The sequence below is a fragment of the Xylona heveae genome (assembly GCF_001619985.1).
Source record: "Xylona heveae TC161 unplaced genomic scaffold L228scaffold_11, whole genome shotgun sequence".
NCBI lineage: Eukaryota > Fungi > Ascomycota > Xylonomycetes > Xylonales > Xylonaceae > Xylona > Xylona heveae.
Window position 1 is genome coordinate 303768 of NW_017264203.1, and position 18468 is coordinate 322235.

The following is an 18468-nucleotide window of genomic DNA, read 5'->3' on the forward strand; positions in this document are numbered from 1 at the left end:
GCCGCTCCCTGTTTTTGCACGAAGACCCGATCTAAAAATTGGGCACGGGTTATCTGAAAATCTACTCCGGTATAGTATCGATGGATTTACTGAGATATCGCGCAATCGGTTTTACAGCAATAGACATCAGTATCTTAGGGAACGCTCAGCAAAGATAAATACTAGAAAGCATACGGAACCTTTGGAACAACGTCGCTGTCAATATATGTACATCATCTCATTAATTCATATTCTAACTTTTATATATAGAAGAAGAAGAATATCATCTTCCACAAATATCCGCCGCAGAGTTTAAAGACTCTGCGAGTTTCTACAAGGATATCTGCAAAATCATACAAGAGCACCAGCAAAATTTAACGGCTCAAAAGTGAAAAAGCGCTTATCTACGACAATTAAGTAGACTACAGAGTGCCTCTTCCGCCGACCTTGCTCAAAGCCTCGCGTTGCTCAGGAGTAAGCTTGGACGCGGGCAGCTGTCTCCGGGCCTGCTTATCAGTCGGCGGCGCAGGCATGAAGCCCACAGCAACTAGATAGGCAATGTATACGCCCATAATGTCTTCAGTGACAGCAGCGCCGGCAGAGGCATCAACCCCGGTCCATTGCGCGTCAGCCTTAAGCGAAGCGCGAGTATTGGTATCGTCGAGTTCCGCAGACTTGGTTTCAGCGGGAAGATCGCCGGTGACGAAGTGATAGAGGGGCATCCTGATTTATCAATAGTGATTAGCAGAGTGCTTAATCCAAGGGAAGATAGAATGGCGATGCAAACTTCAAAAGCCTGACGCGCATTTGAACCGAAAAGCCTAATGAAAAGTGAAACAGAACTTACAATGCATGCTGAGCCTTCTCATTCTGGCCTTCGTTGGCAACGTACTTCTCCAAGGCGTCTCTCCAGGTCGGGAAATCGACCTTAGGCACATTGTAACCGTATGACTCAAGGGAGCCAAGAAAGTCATTGTAAGTCAGACGAGGATGGCTAGTCACCTGGGCCACGCCAAGAGGCGTGACGGGCGGGAAGAACGCCGAGGAAGCCACAATACGAGCGACATGGTCGACTGGCACGGTGTTGACGGAGTTGGTGATATCCGGCCGGCAGTCGAGCTGGATGCTGCCCTTGAGGAAGCGAACAAGAAAGTCGTCGGTGTTGGTTACTGTTTAGATTGGTAAGCAAATGACTCTGCAGATTTGAAAGCATTGCTTGATATGGTAATTATGAGCTTACCTCCAGCGTGAGAATCGCCAGTAACGTAACTAGGCCTGATGATGGTGCCTCGGAGCCCACGCCGTCCGGCCTCTTTGACCAAGTATTCCGAAACCCATTTGGTCTGGCCGTATCCAGTGCCTAGGCCCTTGCGGCTTCCCTCGAGATCATCTCCCTCGCTGATGCCAGCCTTGCCCTCGCCGACGAGCCTATCTGAAAGTGCAGCATAGTGGGGGGACTCGAGAGTGGCAGTGGAACTGACAAAGGCGAACTGTTTAGGTTTGCCGCTGGCGCAGAGGCGCAGAGCGTCAATAGTACCTTGAACATTGGCAGCCTTAAGGTTGGAATAAGGTAGCACCCAGTGGACCATGGCACCGTTGTGAATGACAACGTCCACTTCATTGACGAGACGGTCCCAGGTATCCTGGTTGATGCCGAGGTTGGGACTACCAAGGTTGCCTCTCACGCACTGGAGCCGGCCAGCCTCCCACTCAGAAGACCAGACATTGTAAGCCTGGCAAGTGGCGCGGACACGTTCAAGCGCAGCAGAATCATCCTTGGCACGAACGAGGGCAACGACCTTAACAGCAGGGGAGGAACGGCTCAAGAGATCCTTGAGGAGGTAAGCGCCCAGGAAACCAGTCGCACCAGTCAAGAAGACGGTCGGCTCCTTAGCCGACTTGAGGCTCTGGGCAAGCTCAGACGAGGTGAAGCTCTTCGGCAGGGTCTCGATCAGCTTCTCGGCGTCACCTGCATAGTCTTCTTCGTACGAAATCTCATTGCCTTGGGAGTTTGGTACAACGCTCTCAGCGTTGGGGTGGATGGCAGCGGGGTTGAGCACGTGGTCAATCTGAGCTGCAAAGCCCCTAAGCGTGGGGTGACGGAAGAAAGCAGCCATATTGAGCGAGCACTCGAATTTGCGCTTGACATTGGACAGCATCTGCTGCGCAAGGATACTGTGACCGCCAAGGTCGAAGAACGAATCCTCGGGGGCGATGGTTCTGGCATGAACGTGCGGGATGAGAGAGCCCCAGATATTGGCGAGGTTTTGCTCAGTGAGCGTCAAGGACGCAAATGACTTGGAGGAGCGACGGGGGGCCGCTGCCTCAAGCTCAGTGATGTCAGGGAATGGCAGAGCCGGCTTGTCGATCTTGCCATTGGGATTCAGTGGCATTTTACGCAGAGGAATGATGACCGATGGCACAGCGTACGATGGCAGCTTGCCCTTGAGAAATTCACGCACGTCGTCTCGCAGGGCCCGGAATCGTCTCAGCATGCCAATCATACTGTCGTCCTCATCATGGTCCTCGAGGCCACGCTCTTTGAGCCAGTCCTCCCACTTCTTAAATTCTGGAATGACGTAGCTGACGAGTTTCGGCTCTTCATCTTTGTCTCTCCGGACAAGAGTAATATTCTCACGGACGAGTGGGTGACGAGTGAGATGGGTATTGATCTCACCGAGTTCAATACGGAAGCCTCGAATCTTGACCTGATCGTCGGCTCGCCCTGTGCATTCTACGTTTCCGTCGGGTGTATAACGTCCAAGGTCACCAGTCCGGTAGAGTCGGTCACGGGGACCAAAGTAAATCTCCCTCCATGGCTCTTTAACGCCACTGCTCTCAACCTTCTTGTTGTCCTCCTCGACCCATTTGTTGTTATCGACGAACCAGTTCTTCACAAACTTGGCTTCGCTCAGTTCGGGTGCTCCAAGGTAGCCCTCGGCAAGACCGGCTGCACGCACGTAAATCTCACCGTCTTCTCCCTGCTTGCAGAGCTTGGTAGCATCTTGGCGGTTGACGACCAGCAATTGAACGTCCAGCATTCCTTTGCCGGCAGGAATGATATCTCCCATGCAGTTCATATAAGCGGGATCTTGCGCCCGGCAGGGTAACTCGTAGTAGCTGACAGCACGCTGAGTCTCTGTGGTACCATACATGTTGACAATCTGCACGTTGGGCGCAAGACGCTGCAGCGCCAAGCAATCCCGCTTGATGAGAATGTCTCCGACGAAGAAAGCGTGATGGAGGTCGGGGAACTGAGCGCTGGCGCCACCGACGAGAATCTGTCCCATGGCGGGCGTCAAGTGGGTCACAGTCGCGCCATACCGGCGCATCCACTCGGCCAAGTTCTCGTGCTGAATATCATCCTTCGCAGGAACCAGGAGCTGGGCGCCCAGGAACAAGGGGGTAAAAATATCACGTTGGATAGGGTCATGCGCAATACCACTAAGCATGGTGAATTTGTCCTTTTCTGTAAGGTTGAATCGCTCGCTCATCCAAGGGAAATAGTAAGTCAGGGAGAAATGTCTGCCGCGAACACCCTTTGGACGACCCTCGGAGCCAGAGGTGAAGGAAAGAGTTGGGTTTGAATCAGGGCCAACAACGACGCCCGGAAGCTCAGCCTTGAGAGGTACCTGTGGAGCAAGGACATCCTTGCCGTCCTTGAGACCACCAGACAATGATCCATCATCCTTGAGAATCAGCGCCGGGACCTCGGTTTTCAAACTGAGGTTTTCCGAGATAAAGGTGCGGACCGTGTCCGAGAGTGGACCGGCCTCCTGTGAAGCCTTTTCTATGACCACCAGAGCGCGTGGCTTGGCAACGTCAAGATAGATAACCTGGCGATCGGGAGGGTATGCGGGATCGATGACGGAGAAGGTAGCGCCGGCCTTGAGCACTCCCATGACGGCGACCACCAAGTCGACGCCACGGTAGGCGTATACCATGACTACATCTCCCCTCTGGATGCCAGACTGGACTAAATGATGTGCCAGAAGGTTTGACGCCTCATTGATATGCTGGTAGGTGAACTCGCGACGCGGGGAGCTCTCGGAGGCTGTCTCGATAACGCACGGTCTCTCTGGGTGCTTCTTTGCATTCTGGGCAAAGATGTCATGAATCGCACCTCGAAATTCGCTCCAGTGGAGATCGGAGGTCGGATCCGGTGCAATTTCCATCTTCAATGTGCAAAGGATGTAGGGGAGGCGGAAGGGTGGAGGAATTTAAGCTTCTCGACGGGGTTGTGGTGAGTCAGGCACCATGCGAAGTGGGATGTTCTTGGTCGATTCTCTATGCTATTGTCAAACTTCAATTAGCCATTCGAACTTCTTGAACCGTTTGAAAGTTTGTAGTTAAGCTATAGAAACTCACCTCTATAATGCAAAGAATAAAAACAAGACAAAGAAGAAGAGCAGTGAGTTATCATTTGATTGTCGGATTAATCTTCATCCTCCCACTTTCAACTTCATCTTCTCCGTCATCGGCGTTTTTCCCTTTTGGGTAATTTGTGCCGCTAGTCCCGATATGGTAATTGGTCCCTTGCTCCTCCACAACGTCCCGTTGACATGTTTGCGTACAACGACAAGGGAGAGCAACTACTTCCCCAGCTCTCAATCCTTGTTCACTCTTTGCTCTTTCCATTGTGCTTTGAGGAGCTCACCGCTGGTACAGATTGCAGCATATCAATTACAGATACATTATCGATTCTGCACAGGGGCTTAATTTCGCTCTTGATTCTGCTGATACACTTTTGTCCATTGGACCAGTTCACCTCTGTGCGGCCTTCCTGACAGGGGGCACAGGACATCGGGTGAATCTACACCTCTCTTTCAACGCTCCGAAATCTCCTACTACACGCTCGCTCTGCAAACACATGCCAGAATTTAGTTAAAGCCACGTCCATTGAAAGACTTTTCGTGCCTTGGAAGCGTGCTTCCACTTCCACCATCATGCCCGTCCAACCGACTCTGTTTGGCCGGGCAATCTCTGGACGCCGGCTGCCGCCGCGACGTTTCCTGGTAGTTTTCGCTCTGATTGCGTCCCTTGCCATCTATTCACTTGTTCAACTACTGCCGTCATCTTACGCCGTTCCCTCGGCTCCATCGGTCGGGGATCTTTCAGGCCAAAAGTCGAGCAGCCATTTGCATCGGCCAAAGTTTCCCAAGCTCAGCGTCCCGAGCATCCACAATCCCTTTCGACAGGCAGCGCATGAGCCGCCAGTGCAAGCGAATAGCACAAGTGGAGAAGCCAGCTGGTTTAGCGACTGGAAATGGCTGAATCCATTCTCTTCTTCCATTACACTGGACGAGAACCGCGCCGTGCTGCCGCCGCTGCGCCCTCGGCCCCCAATCTACACGTTCTACGACCCGAACGCAAATACAGACAGTGAAACAAGAGATGCAGAAAGCAAGCTACTTCTCGCATGGCGTCGGGCCTGGTGGGCACAGGGTTTCCGGCCGGCGGTTCTTGGGCGAGCAGAGAGTATGAAGAATCCCATGTACGAGTCGCTCCAGCTGCTTCGGCTTGAACCAGATATCGAGGAGGAAATGGCGCGTTGGCTGGCGTGGGGGCATATGGGCGCAGGTATCCTCGCCAGCCACCTTGCGTTTCCCATGGCGTCCTATGACGAGGCTCTACTTTCCTACCTCCGCCGTGGCGACTACCCCAAGTTGACCCGATACGAAGGTCTGGGAAGCGGTCTATTCTGTGGTGACCAAAACGCAATAAATGCGGCGATCAAACAAGCGCTCGCCAACCCAGAGCTGCGCAACTCCAAATCCATAGTCGATTCCCTTCCCAAGGCCACATTTGATGTCGATCCCAATCACGACAGCATTGCGCTTTATGATGCTGCCACGGTAGCCTCGAAATACAAGCCCATTGCCGAGAAAATAACTGGCACTGACGCCGGTTCCGCAACTTCATCCTCATCCAAGGATAAAGAAGCCGCTGCCGCCGACTCGTCCGCGGCTGCGTCACCAGCCGAAGGTCTGCAACAGCTCGTCCAGCTCATCAATTCTCACCTGCACCTAATCTTCCAGAACAACTTTTACGATGGGATCCAAGTCCTCAAGCCCTGGCCGCTGCATACCACAGCGCTCGTGGAACCTGCCTACGAGATTGCCCAACGACTCGCAGAATGTTCATTTACACCAATGCAATCATCCTGCCCGCCCAACCGACCGCGCTGCAAGCCCTGTCTGCCAACCCACCCCATGCAAGTCACCACGCCCGAGTCCTTCTTCAACACATCAACCAAGTACATTATCGGGACCGTGCCGCACCCTTACACTTTGCTCTCCCTTGCCTTCCAGCGCGAACAAAAGGATATCACGACACGCTTTGTCCGCCGCGACACGGACCGCGACGTGTGGCTCATGAAAGTCACAAAGGAACTCACCAAGGCCGGCGGCACGGGCTCTTCGCGCGTGGTACACTTTAAAGACTCCGTCGCCAGTACCTGGGGCGCCGCGCATTCGTACTGGTTAACTGGCGACACCATGCCCATGGATTCAGACTCGGCATCTTTGACCGCGGACGTCGATTGGCATTTTGGCTTTGTATTGCCGCGTCCAGGCGAATACGTCGACGCAGGCACCTCTGAGACTCCCGTGCCCGGCCCAGAGCGCCGACCGCAGCCCCCCAAGCCCAAAATCCCCCCACCATCGACCGAGGAGCTGGCTAAAGAAAAGGCCATGCTCGCCGCCGCCAGACAAGTGCTCAAGAGCAATGATAAGAAACTCGAAGCCGTCAAGGCCATGGTCGAAGCGTGGAACTTGGCCGATGCAGAGGCCTGGCGGTTCGCCAGAGCTTTTGCCGCGCGGGCGAATGTCGAACGGGCCAAATGGGAAGAAGACGAAAAGAACTTTGCCGGTACAGAGAGCAGAGGTATCGGCTGGGGAAGATGGTTTGATCGAAGGACGCAATAAGTCTTAGGCGTCTTTTGTCTCCCCCTGTTGCCATATATTTCTTTACTCTTTCCCACCTGTAAAGGTTTCTAATTGCGATCACACCAAATTGGCCCAATGTGTTTCATTGGACAAAGACACAGGTGGGGCACCGGTTTCGCGTGCCATTTTTGAATTCGGTTTGCATTTCTTTCTTCTTATACTTCTTGGATCGGAGTCGGAGTTATCATCATCATTATTCATTTATCGATTTACTATATTCTATTATTCTATCATTTCTATTATTACCATTACTTCTGTTATGATTATTATTATTATTATCATCATTATCCCTATGATGGCTCTTCTCACCGTCTATATCAAAGCCAACTTTTTTTTTCCTTTTACGTATTCTGGATTCCCCCCCCCCCCCCCCTTTATCTCCTTGTCCTGCTTCTCTCATCTTTATTTTTCCTTTTTCTTTTCTTTTTTTTCTTTTCACTGGTCATTATCTATACTCCACGATCTAATTTAATCATCAAATATAACTCTACATTTCAGCACATTATATATTCACATTTTATACAAATCCCGTTACCATCATCTAAAAGGTATTAGTTCAGATTGTATGTGATGTCCAGATGTAATATCACTTCCATCGAAGCGCTGCTAGTCATGATAGACACTGGCATTTCAGACACAAGTAAATTGCGTACAAGTCTCTTGCTATCTGACTCACTGACTCTGACTTACAGACTCGGGCTCTGACTCGGACTCACTGGCTTACAAACAAATAGGAGAAAAGGAGGGGAAAGAAAGAAAAGGGGACTCTGCGTGCTGGTACCTAACGCGAGTAAGAAAAGACAAAATTAAACTTCAAGAATAAACGGTGAAATTAAATCAAAATAGAACGCCAGGGTTTAACAAAAATGAAAGAAGGGGGGTAAAAAATAGGAGAAGAAAAAGAACATCACCACCACCACCACCACCACCACAACGTATATCTCTACTCAAGGCGCATCGACAACGCCAGAACTGGCGATTCCTCTAACCCACTCGCCGACTTCGAATCCAAGTCTACGCATCCACCAACTGTCTTTGACTTTATTAACTTGTTCTTCTTCCTCCTTTTCGCCAGACGATTCCGTTTCCGATTCCGCTGGGACTGCGCTCTGCGTCTCAATTGCGGCTGTGGATGTGGTTGGGGCTGCAGCAGTAGCAGTAGTAGTAGCAGTAGCAGTAGTAGTATAAATGGTGGAGGGACTAGACTGGGTAGTAGTACTCAAGGTGCCGCGCTCGACGCGCACAATGATGATGCGTGCTTCGGGACGGATTTCGACGCCGATTCCAGGACTTAGGCTGAGACTGGAGCTGGGGCTGTGGTTTGAGCCTGGGCCTGCGCCTGCGCCACTGCTTGGGATTGATGCCGACTCAGGAAGAGGAGTAGAAGAAGAAGAAGCAGGAGCAGGAGCAGCAGCTCCGGAAGAAGGAGTAGGGCTGCCCGCTGAAGCTTGGTCCCGATTACGGTTCACGAGTCGAGCTTTTTGGTTATTTGGTATTGGCGACGCTGCAGCACTTGGTGATATATCTGTGGGGGGCGTCGTTTTACTTGCTACTAAAGGTCTTGGTGGTGACGGTGTAGTAGAAGATTGTGATCCCAGTGAGCGCGATGGCGATGGCGAGGGAGCGTTGCTTTCTCTTCTCGTCGAATTGGACTTGTTTCGATCACTCTTGATAATCTCACTATTTCCTTCCTTCTTTTTAGAGTTTCCAAGGTCGGTGGCATGGTGTCCCTCATGCTGCGGTTGCTTTCGTCCCTCAGTCTCGGAGAGCACCTTGGTCTGCAGCCCTTTTTGGGGTTGAGACTCTTGAATATCTCCGCCTCGGTTCGTCTCTGTATTTGCGCCTCCCTGTTCGCTCGGCACAAAGTCTGCTGAGCTGGACCTTCGATGCGTAATCACTGGGGTCACTGGACTCATGGCCGTCGCTGATGAGCCGCCCACTTCTTTGACATATATAGTCAAGTCCGGCCCAACGATTCCCCGCCACAAAGTTGCCATCCATTGCCAGTGATCGACTGGGGCATAGGCGTCGGCAATTGGGATGCGAATGGCTGCTGCGTCAGAATGGGCAAGCATGTAATTCGTCACCAGCGTCACAGGCATCGCAGACCCAGACAACTTTTGAACCGGAGCCGCTGTCGATGCCGGCCTTGCTGTTCCAGTTTCCTGCGCCAATGTTTGGTCTCCCGGTCGTGATGTTATGTATTTGACAATATCGGCAGAACGCGCATGCCACCGCTTGATGCAGTCAAGGTATTCCACCAACGAGTCAGACGATTTAGGTTCTGACGAATTTGCTGCCCTGGACTGATTGGGATTTGTCACGTCCACAGGGTCCGAGTGTGGAGCTTTGCTCTGGTCAGAGGCATCCATTTGGTTGGTGTCCAGTTTCTTCTCTTTCAATGCCTCTCTAGCAGTGCCCGGTACCTTTTTCTTGGAGCCCTTTTCAATCCCGGTCTTGTGTATTGGTTCACCATCCGATCCAATGCCATCCATGTAGCCGTCAGACTCCCCTCGTACGATTTGCACTGCACACTCACCACCTCGAATCAAAAACTCTTCAAGTGACTGCACAATCGTGTTCAGCACAACGCCTGGTGCGCCTTCCACGGCGACAATTGCACCGCGAATCCTATACGTTGGAGAGGTGGATCCTCGTTGGCCGGGCATCGCAAGCGGCGGGCTGATCTTGTGTAGAACTTTGATCTTATTCGTGGTTGGGATAGTCGTGACCATGGCTTCAATGGTATTACGTGCTTGCTGTGCTTGGTTCATCTGCTGCATATTCTGAGGGGACGCCGCTTCCATGGACATTTGAAAACCTCCATGGCTGCCGGACCGAGCATGGCCCAAAACATGGGATTGAGGGCGCATCTGAGAAGCGTGAATAGGAGTCACCGCTGGGATGAGAGGCGGCGAGCGCTGATACTGAAATTGAGGAGGCGCCAGATGGTGAGGGAATGGAGTGTGCACGTGGGGATGGGTAGGAGTGTGGGAATGCTGGGAGTATGAATGTGTGTGTGAAAGAGAAAGAGGGTGAGCTGCAGCTCCTGGACGGCGGTTATGGTGAAGAATGCTGAGTGGGTGGTACCGCGAAGCTGCATTTACCGGTGATGAATTAGATGTGAGATAGGCGGCTCTAGTGGCCGATCCGGGCGGAAGAAAATTCTTTTGGTACGGAGAATAAGACTGCTGAGGAGAGTGTGCTTGCGATGGAACAAGATGAGGCCGAGACGGCGGCGACTGGGATGGATGATCAGTCTGTAGAGGCGGAAGAATGAGTGAGGGATCATGTCGTTGCGGGCGTGGCGGTGGTCCCATCAATCGAGGCGACGCTGAGCCTAAAATCTCTGCACGAGACAGAGATCCCCGACGATTTTGCTCTCCGCGGTGCAATAACGGTACTAAAGTTGATACCCTAGGACTAGCTGTTTCAGAATCAGGATTCGATCTTGGATGCGGCTCCCCAACAGCATCTGAACTGCCCTGGCCGCTGCTGAGGCTGCTGCTGACGTGCTCGATACGGCGTCGTTTAAAGACAGGGGAAACTGAGAGACGTGATTCTTCTTCTTGAATATCTCGTTGTCTGACCATGCCTCTCACCTCAGAATGCTGATCATGTTGCTCCTGCCGAGGTTGCATGAATACAGCAGCAGCTCGGTGGCGATGGTGCTGCGGAGAGGAATGGATCGGTGTAGAAGGGGCCATGACGGGCGGTAAACGCGGAATGCCTTCTATCCCTAACCCAATACTTTCAGATTGCCCTTGTACATGAGCAGCAGCGCCGCTCGAGTCAGATAGAACAAGTCCCTGGAGATGTGCGGACGTAGGAGTAGGTATTGCAGGTGTCTCTGGAACCGAAGCAGTCCCCTTAGGAGTAAAGGGAGTATTTGGAGTATGAGGGGTAATAATAGCCCGTCCGCCGCATTTGAGACAGCGACCCGTATCTCCCAGAGTCAACGTCGTAGAGTTCGTTGATGCACCGCTGACACTATTTCCTCTACCGTTTCTCCGGGGCTGGTATCTATAGTCTGGATATTGCTGCTGATGACGAGCCTTTTCTTCCTACATGTACACTTCTTGTCAGAATCAAACCCTATATTCAAGTTCAATTTATGACGGGAGGAATCCAAAAAGCTGAAAATCTTCAAGCTCCCCGATATCTTTTTCAACAAGACTTTTCAACAAGTCCTTTTGCGTACCTCAGCCAACGCCTTCCAGGCGTTCTTTACTTCGGGACTCTGTGACCGCCAGTGCTCGCCGATGATTTTTGAAATCTCAGGATTGGACAGGCCAGGATTTTGTGCTATGATACCGGCCTGGAAATGTTGACGATAAAGGATGAAAGCTGTAAAGAGTGAGATGAGTAATTTGAGTCATTAATCTTTCTGTGAAGGAAAAGTGCTTTCTTTAGGGTTTGATGGGATAACGTCGAACAAAGAGATTCGGCATAGTATGGCTATGCACAGAGCGCTAAAAGCAATATCGCGCGGCCTTCCGTAAATAGCGTACCAGCCAAACAAAAAAAAAACAAAAACAGATGCACCTGCATCAGGCAAGGGAATATGAAATTATAAAACTGACGTATGCGGTAACCCAAGTAACAACGAATAGATAAATCGCCAATATTGCTGCGCTTTTGCTTGAATAAAACGTGCCTTGAAACAAACAGAAGAGCTCAGGCTAACTTACCATTCCGCGGCCGTGGAATTTTCGGATCCGGTTGGCATAAACACATGGTCATCGACGGTGTATTACCTCCAAAAGCATTGCCTGTGTCAACTCCTCCGATCGGGTGCCCTGTTGCAGGCTTCACGACTGACATTCTTTGCGTTTGGAGAATAGAAGGGGTAGTACGACCTGGGCTTCCACCTTGCAGCTCCTCAGATCCAGGAAAATGACTCGAGTCTTGACCATATCCATAGCTGCGCAGTTCATCCACAATTCCCTCCTCGTGAGTGAGTAGCGCAAAGCCCCTAGGAGGAAGGGATGATCCATTCGGAAACCCAGTGCCCGTCGTTCCGTGGCTGGGGATGCCGCGTTGAAGACTTTTATGGCCCGGGTAATTTCCTGAAGGGCTTCGCGGATGGTCCACGGTGGAAATATGTCTGTCTCTCGCTGACTTCGATGAGGGTGAAGCAACTGATGCCGAGGTAGGCCGAATCAGCGAGTAATTCGATGGCCGCGGCGATGGCAAGCCTCTCACGGAAGCCGATGTAGTAACAGTTGTGGTTGCCATCGTGGCTGGTAATGAAATTTCTCGAATACTCTGTTTATGCGCTTGAACTCTTCCTGGATGAGATAAGAGGCCCTTGTTCATTTTCAAAAGATTGAGGCTTGCAGAATAATTGCAACGGGGCGTAATTGACGTGTCGCAGCGTCATCACACTCTCCGCCTGTAACGCAACTCGTCCAAGACAATACCTTTTATGATAATTGCCAGCACAGCGCGATAGCTAGTTCATATCATGTCCATGGTCAAACCCGAAATTGTGGTTCAGGGCACGAACCAAGGTCAAAAGAACTCGGGAGAGAATGTGCTTCCTTATTCTGTGTTGTTTGTTTAAGTCGCTGCAGGGATAGATTGGGCCTCTAGAGATCTAGAGGGGGGGAGGGTGGTGAACAGGAGATATGTGCACACTCTGTTTATCAGAGAATTTGAGAAAGCAAGGTCACAAGCAAAGGAGAAGAAGATCATTCAGGTATGATAACCGTTGCAATCAACTGAAGGCGCGTTCTTCATCAGGCCAAACAATGGTAAGGGGCGGAAAAGCGGAAAATGTGATAGATGAGATATTGAGGGATTGAGAAAAAGTGATAAACATCAGGAGCAAATTCAAATTATTCCGCCAACAGGAAGAGACAGTAATTGTGGCAATTACCAGATCCAGAAGTGACAAATGGCAGGCATATTAACGAGTTTCTTTGTTCTTTGTCCATGCAGGCATGCTTGCGTGCATCCGCCCTACCCCATACATAGTCCGATTCATCCATCCGGTCATTTTTCGCCTTTTGGGGGTTTCTTTCATACAAGCGTTGTTCTTGAATGTCGGATAGTCCTGGCCGTCCCACTTTGCCATTCAAACCACTGATTGTTGTGCCCGTCAAGTCATTGACTTATTTGTTCATTGTGTTCTTAGTCAACGTGAGAGTTGGCGAATAGATTCATGTCTATCGCATTCAAACCAGTAGTTCGAGAAACCAGTTCATCGGAGAAGTTATTGGCGTTTTTAGGCCTAATGATCCTTATTCAAGTGCTTCGGATCACTCCGAAGACAATGACCATGACAGGTCTAACAGATTTCTTTGTTGATCCCCTGCGTGAGCGGGAAGCGCATTGAAGTGGCGAGTGATCTTCAGGCGTACGGCCGTGGAGTGAATCCATTGACTGAATGATCGACTGGTCCGGTGACCGTGCAAAAAGACAACGCCAACAATTCGATGGTATATGCAATTGTTCCCAGCGTTGCGGCTGTATGGCCCGGCTTAGATCTGGCGGTTTCAATGAGACGGCGAGAAACTGGTGAAAGCCCCTATCCTGTTGAGGTTAAAAGCAGCCAGCTCATTGTCAGACGCCCTGCTGCACTCGGTCGAGCCAAGGCACCACAAACCGTTGAGGCAGGCATGGTGGTTTAAGACAACAAGGTTCCATTCCCGAGCAGAGCAGGGTAGCATATCACAGTCGACCAGTCGACTCTGTCCTAGCCCGCTGATTGGATTCAATTTTCTTTGTTCTTCTTGCTCAACACCACTGCCGTCGTTCAGCAGGGCAGGGATGGGGGAGATTTCTTTGTTCTCGTCGTTTGAGAAACTAAGCGCGGGGTTAGTTGACCGGGGGAGGAATAAACCCCTTTGGGGTGATCAACGTTTCCCTGGGTACGAGCGGCGCAGTTTGCCAATAGAGAAAGAAGCGATTAGTTTCCTCGGTTCAACGGGTCCCCCTGTCGAGCCGCGCCCGGAACCAAACGAAACTCATTCGGCAACTTTACCTATTCTTGGAGTCAACAACGGAATAAGACACAATTTCTGAGGAGATGGCCATTCACATGATTTTGTTTCTTTTCTACGATATTTCTCGCTCTTAATTACATATATAGCTGATAAGTCGGGATAACAATCTCGATATGCAATCGAGAAGAGAATGATGTAGAAGAGGAAATAGAATAAAGAAATCGAAGAAAAGGTACATTCGTATAGAGAGTGCCTCTATGACACCTTCCCTGCCGAGGGAAAGAGATTCTTTATGAATGAAAAATAGACGAGAAATAAAATAAAAAAGAAAACAAAAGAAAAAGGGGGGGGAGGAGCCTAAGATGCTCGCACAATGAATATCCAACTTGCTTTGGTGCTAGAATGCCTGCTGATGAGATTAAAGGTAAAACGCCGCGCTGAAACATACGCCAGAGAGGATATCAAGATGCCGGAGATGTTTAAAATGCCAGGGATACTGCGGTGAACATGCGAGCCGAATCTATGGCAAGGCGCCTTCAGTCCTCCTCAGAATAAAAGAACGAGCATCGACAGACAATACTTTCGATAATTTCAACCATGTACAAGGCCCAGAGTCATGTTTACATCCTCTTAAGCTTCGCATCGAATAGAGCGTCAACGTCCTTGGACATGACCTCTGCGAGCTTTTGGTGTGCGGCTCCTGTCAGTTGAGTTTCGTCCCTGCAAAAGAAGGCGCGTTAGCACTCGGCCCGATTCAAAAAGACGTGGTGAATTTCACAACCGCACATACCAAAACAGGTACTTCTCTGGATTGTCGCACTTCTTCTTTTTTCGCAAGGAGAGCACGTTGGTGGCATTGTTGTGTCGGCCTACGGACAAGCAGGGCTCGAGAGCTTCGTCCCATTCGGGATCGCCTTTGCCTCGACCAGTCATGTCCGATTCGCCGCGCCACCACATGTAGTAGTCGCGCATGTAAGCGACAAGCCACTCATTGGTATCAAAAATGAAGACTCGGCCGCCATTCCACTTGCGCGAGCGCTCTGCGAGATTCTTGTTCCAGCGAGTGGTCAAAGAAATCGCGCGCCGCTGCTCTTCGGCGGCAACGTCCGAGCCTTCACAAATGCCCGTGACATTTGTTCGCACGGCCTTCCAGGCCGGGAGCAGAGTGGGATCAATAGCCTGGGGCATAATGGCCTTGACAGGGCCGTCCCATTCTTTGGCGATGATGTCGAGAGACTCAAAAATGACGTCAATGCTGTTGTCAATTGCCATCTCAGCCGGGCCGTCGTCCCACGATGAGAAATGCCAAATGTCCCAAATGCCAAAAAAGAGTGCAAAGACGGTAGAATTCCGCTCGTCGACCAACTTTTCCGGTGCAGCGGACAGAAATGTCTCCCTCACGCTGAGCCAGTGCTCGACTTGCGACTTGAGGTCGGGAACTTGTTCCGCAGTGGTATCGTTTGTGTACCGCAATCGCATCAATCGGTCATTGTCAACTACCGCGCCGTCGTAGGAATTGTTATAGTATGAATCAGCCAAAGCACGCGCATAGTTGTCGTGTTGAGCGTGAAGCTAGAGCACCTTGTCAGCAAAGTCCCTTGCCCTTGATTCTCTCGTATTCCTCCAAAATGGTCATGGTTTTTGAGAAATGGGCGCACGAACCGATGATGACAGCCATTGAGTCCAGACTTTGCCTCTCTTTGCATCCGTCGGAGAGATGGGGCCCTCGAGTGGCGCTTTCATGGGGTAGACCCCATCATCGCTCCAAGCGTCGCCAAAGACGACAAGACGTCGAGGCTGACCGGTCCAAAGTCGTTGTGCACGCGCCGGGACTTTCAGCGAAGGGAGAACCCAGGCAATATAGAGAGCACAACAGAATGCTGCTCCTATTAGAGCGTAAAAACGAGTGAAGAAGCGCATTGTAAATCGTCAACGCCGGTCCTGTTTCTGGTTCGGCTGGGCGATCCGACGAGCGCAGGTCTGGGTTCCGGTTACAAACAAGGAATGGAGGCCGCCCGCGGCCTGCAGTACAAACGCGGCTTATCCAGTGTCAAGAAGAAAGAAAAATAAAAGTTCCCAGTCTGATGACGACGATGAAGGGGGAGATCAACAGATGAAACGGCAAAATGTTCGAAAAGTGCGGGCCAATGGGTGGTAAAATCCCACTGGGGATCGGGCCACCTCTGGGGACCACTCTTAATCTCGGTGGGCGAAATTGGGTTTTGGTTTTCCCCTTTGTCAGAGAAGTACAGTGTACAGTTCTTTGTTAGTGGGCCACGCGGCCAAGACAGACTATCTGGCGCCAGTTAAAAGCTAACCGGAACGGCGAGCGATCCCAATGACGATCACGTCCTAACAACGCCCAAAGACGGCGGGAAATATAACCTTGAATTTTCTCGATTTCATACGACTATCAGCTTGCTCTCGTTTCCTTGGAAGGTGAAATTCTGCGATCAATCTTATGAAAATGGAATGGAAAGGTCGATTTTGACTAAATCATGGGGGAAAAACGGAAAAAAAGGTGTCAGCAATAATCACCAGGCGAGCACAAGTGCCAAGGATTGATGCTATTGTAGTAGGCCAGAGGCGGGTGCAAAAAGGCCACCCAGCGTGATACCGTAATCCAACAACGGAAGACGGTTGGAATGATGAGATGGAGAGCACAAAGAGAGAGAGATATATATATAAAAGAAGTATTCCGACCAGGGAGTAATTGCAGTAGGATCACTGAGCTTAGAGTCCCAACACGTTGCGCCGGGACGGCGAAGGCTGGGGGCATACGGCTTTCTATATCAAGAACTAAGTGACTGTATGGCCATTTCCTTTTTCTTCTCCACACCCATTGTGCTGCCATGAGCCCTGTCAGACTATCCCATTGTAAGGATAAATTGTGTAGATTGCCTCCCATGCTTCGCCTGCCAAGAGATAGCGAAGGGAAGAATCAAAAGGCTATTCGTGTAGGGAAAGGGATCGTGTGACCCATTCCCATCTCTGGACGTCTCATTGGTTTTGCAGAAGAAATGTTGCTTTCCGTTGGTGATGGAAGGGCAGATGGAGCAACTAGTCCCCTGGCTCCTGCTTTCTGAAGAAGCCATGTGGCAGCAGTGGTGGAGAAGGTCGCGCAGGGAGATGCGGATGTATCCCACAAGAACTTTTATCTGTACGCTCTCTACACAAAGGGCCAGTGGGAGAGGTAAGAATACAAGTACATACAAAGAGCCCGGTATGAAGGTTCAGCAGGAAGTTAGGTAGAAGAGTGGCGATCTGTGGCGAGCTTCCAATTCCCAAACGATGGATTGCATTTCTTATAACCTAGCAGTGGACCGGGCTCTAATTTGTGTTGATTATCATGATCCCCTTACCTCCCGTCCTCCTTTTCCCCGCCTAGGAATAGACCGATCCTCTTCGCAATTAAAGTTGCGTAGGTTGAAAACGGGTAACAAGATCTCAAGGGTCCAAAAGGTCCATCTAACTTGAGCGCCGGTGGAAGAGACGGCGTCACTACCGGAGTATATTGAGAAACGGCCAAAGTTAAGTCACGATAAAGGTCAAACTTACCAGCCTTTTCCTAGGTTGTAACTGACCGAATACGACGAGAGCGAAAGTACCTGAACTAACTTAGGTGTAGAATTGTAACACTTGGCGACCAAAGCCCCCAAAGCCCTCCCCTGGTAAGCTTATCCCTCCAAATACTGTAGTAATGTGAAACGGATGGGGGAATACGCTCCATATGGTCGTTGCTTCTCTGCAATCCGAGATAAAATTGTGCCAAGAAATGCCAAGCCGGGGAGGAAGGGCACTAGGCTGTATACGCTCAACTGTGCAGTAACCATAGTCCCCCGTCCTTTCAGCCAAACCCAGCTCTTCCTGTCTTCAAGCTTATGCAACATTTGCACATGCATGGCATATATGTTGCTGACGACCATTGTTTTTCTGTCCAATATATCTTCACCGTCGTCTTCAGAACCAAGTAGTGGAGGCATCACTTCCTCGAAAGCTCATCCAATACAATTGTTGAAGATAGGGGATACTATTTGGTGCTTTTTCCAATGCCAATGCAAGGCGGAAGGACAGCATGCAAAGTAAGGGTGGCGCGGGTGCAACAATGCCAAGAAACCAAATTTCCTCTCTCCGAAAGACTATCCTTACTCGCTATCCACTGAGCAGCTTTTATGCAAAGTTGTGCATCCAGTGAAGGAAGGAATCCAGCACCTCGCTTCCGGGTGCCGAGAAAGTAATCTTCTCCGTAGAGATCAAGCAGGTCGTGCAGCGTACATTGCGCTTGCCTCAGCCATGATGTCGGTCGACGAAATAGTTACAAGAGCATGGTAACCTAATTTGGAAAGCCTAGTATTGATCTAGAAAAAAATTCTGGTGTTTTTTTTTTTTTCGTGCGCAACCCTTCTTTGGCCCGGGTTTGCTCTGCTTCTTCCGACTTAGTAAATTTGCTTTTACCTCACCAGAACAAGGGACAGCCTGAAGAGATCGTTTTTGATCATAATCAGCGGCAGTCAGGCAAACAGAGCCCGTGTGTCATGCAGCAAGGTAATTGGAGGCATAATGAAGCTTTTCGGGCATGAGAACAACAATCA

The 18468-nt window shown here is 50.6% G+C and overlaps 5 protein-coding genes across 5 annotated transcripts; 2 read left to right on the forward strand and 3 right to left on the reverse strand.

The window, feature by feature from the left end:
• Positions 1–218: 218 nt before the first annotated feature.
• On the reverse strand, positions 219–4380 carry L228DRAFT_223787 (putative alpha-aminoadipate reductase Lys2). Its single transcript, XM_018330332.1, has 4 exons — positions 4348–4380; positions 1220–4271; positions 827–1148; positions 219–702 (listed from the first exon to the last, which is right to left on the reverse strand). Exons 2-4 carry the CDS (start codon positions 4152–4154, stop codon positions 402–404), a joined length of 3558 nt encoding a protein of 1185 aa, XP_018185468.1. The 5' UTR covers positions 4155–4271; positions 4348–4380; the 3' UTR covers positions 219–401.
• A 187-nt stretch (positions 4381–4567) lies between these two features.
• Positions 4568–7269, forward strand: L228DRAFT_250331 (hypothetical protein). Its single transcript, XM_018333302.1, has one exon. It carries the CDS (start codon positions 4926–4928, stop codon positions 6903–6905), a length of 1980 nt encoding a protein of 659 aa, XP_018185469.1. The 5' UTR covers positions 4568–4925; the 3' UTR covers positions 6906–7269.
• A 330-nt stretch (positions 7270–7599) lies between these two features.
• On the reverse strand, positions 7600–12535 carry L228DRAFT_31313 (hypothetical protein). The gene is made up of 3 exons (XM_018336472.1): positions 11618–12535; positions 11128–11273; positions 7600–10990 (listed from the first exon to the last, which is right to left on the reverse strand). Exons 1-3 carry the CDS (start codon positions 12243–12245, stop codon positions 7874–7876), a joined length of 3891 nt encoding a protein of 1296 aa, XP_018185470.1. The 5' UTR covers positions 12246–12535; the 3' UTR covers positions 7600–7873.
• Positions 12536–14409: 1874 nt separating this feature from the next.
• L228DRAFT_31344 (hypothetical protein) lies at positions 14410–16098 on the reverse strand. Its single transcript, XM_018336474.1, has 3 exons — positions 15539–16098; positions 14667–15448; positions 14410–14596 (listed from the first exon to the last, which is right to left on the reverse strand). Exons 1-3 carry the CDS (start codon positions 15794–15796, stop codon positions 14497–14499), a joined length of 1140 nt encoding a protein of 379 aa, XP_018185471.1. The 5' UTR covers positions 15797–16098; the 3' UTR covers positions 14410–14496.
• A 1372-nt stretch (positions 16099–17470) lies between these two features.
• On the forward strand, positions 17471–18004 carry L228DRAFT_31334 (hypothetical protein). Its single transcript, XM_018336473.1, has one exon. The coding sequence runs from the start codon at positions 17588–17590 to the stop codon at positions 17960–17962; it is 375 nt and encodes a 124-aa protein (XP_018185472.1). The 5' UTR covers positions 17471–17587; the 3' UTR covers positions 17963–18004.
• Positions 18005–18468: the final 464 nt, after the last annotated feature.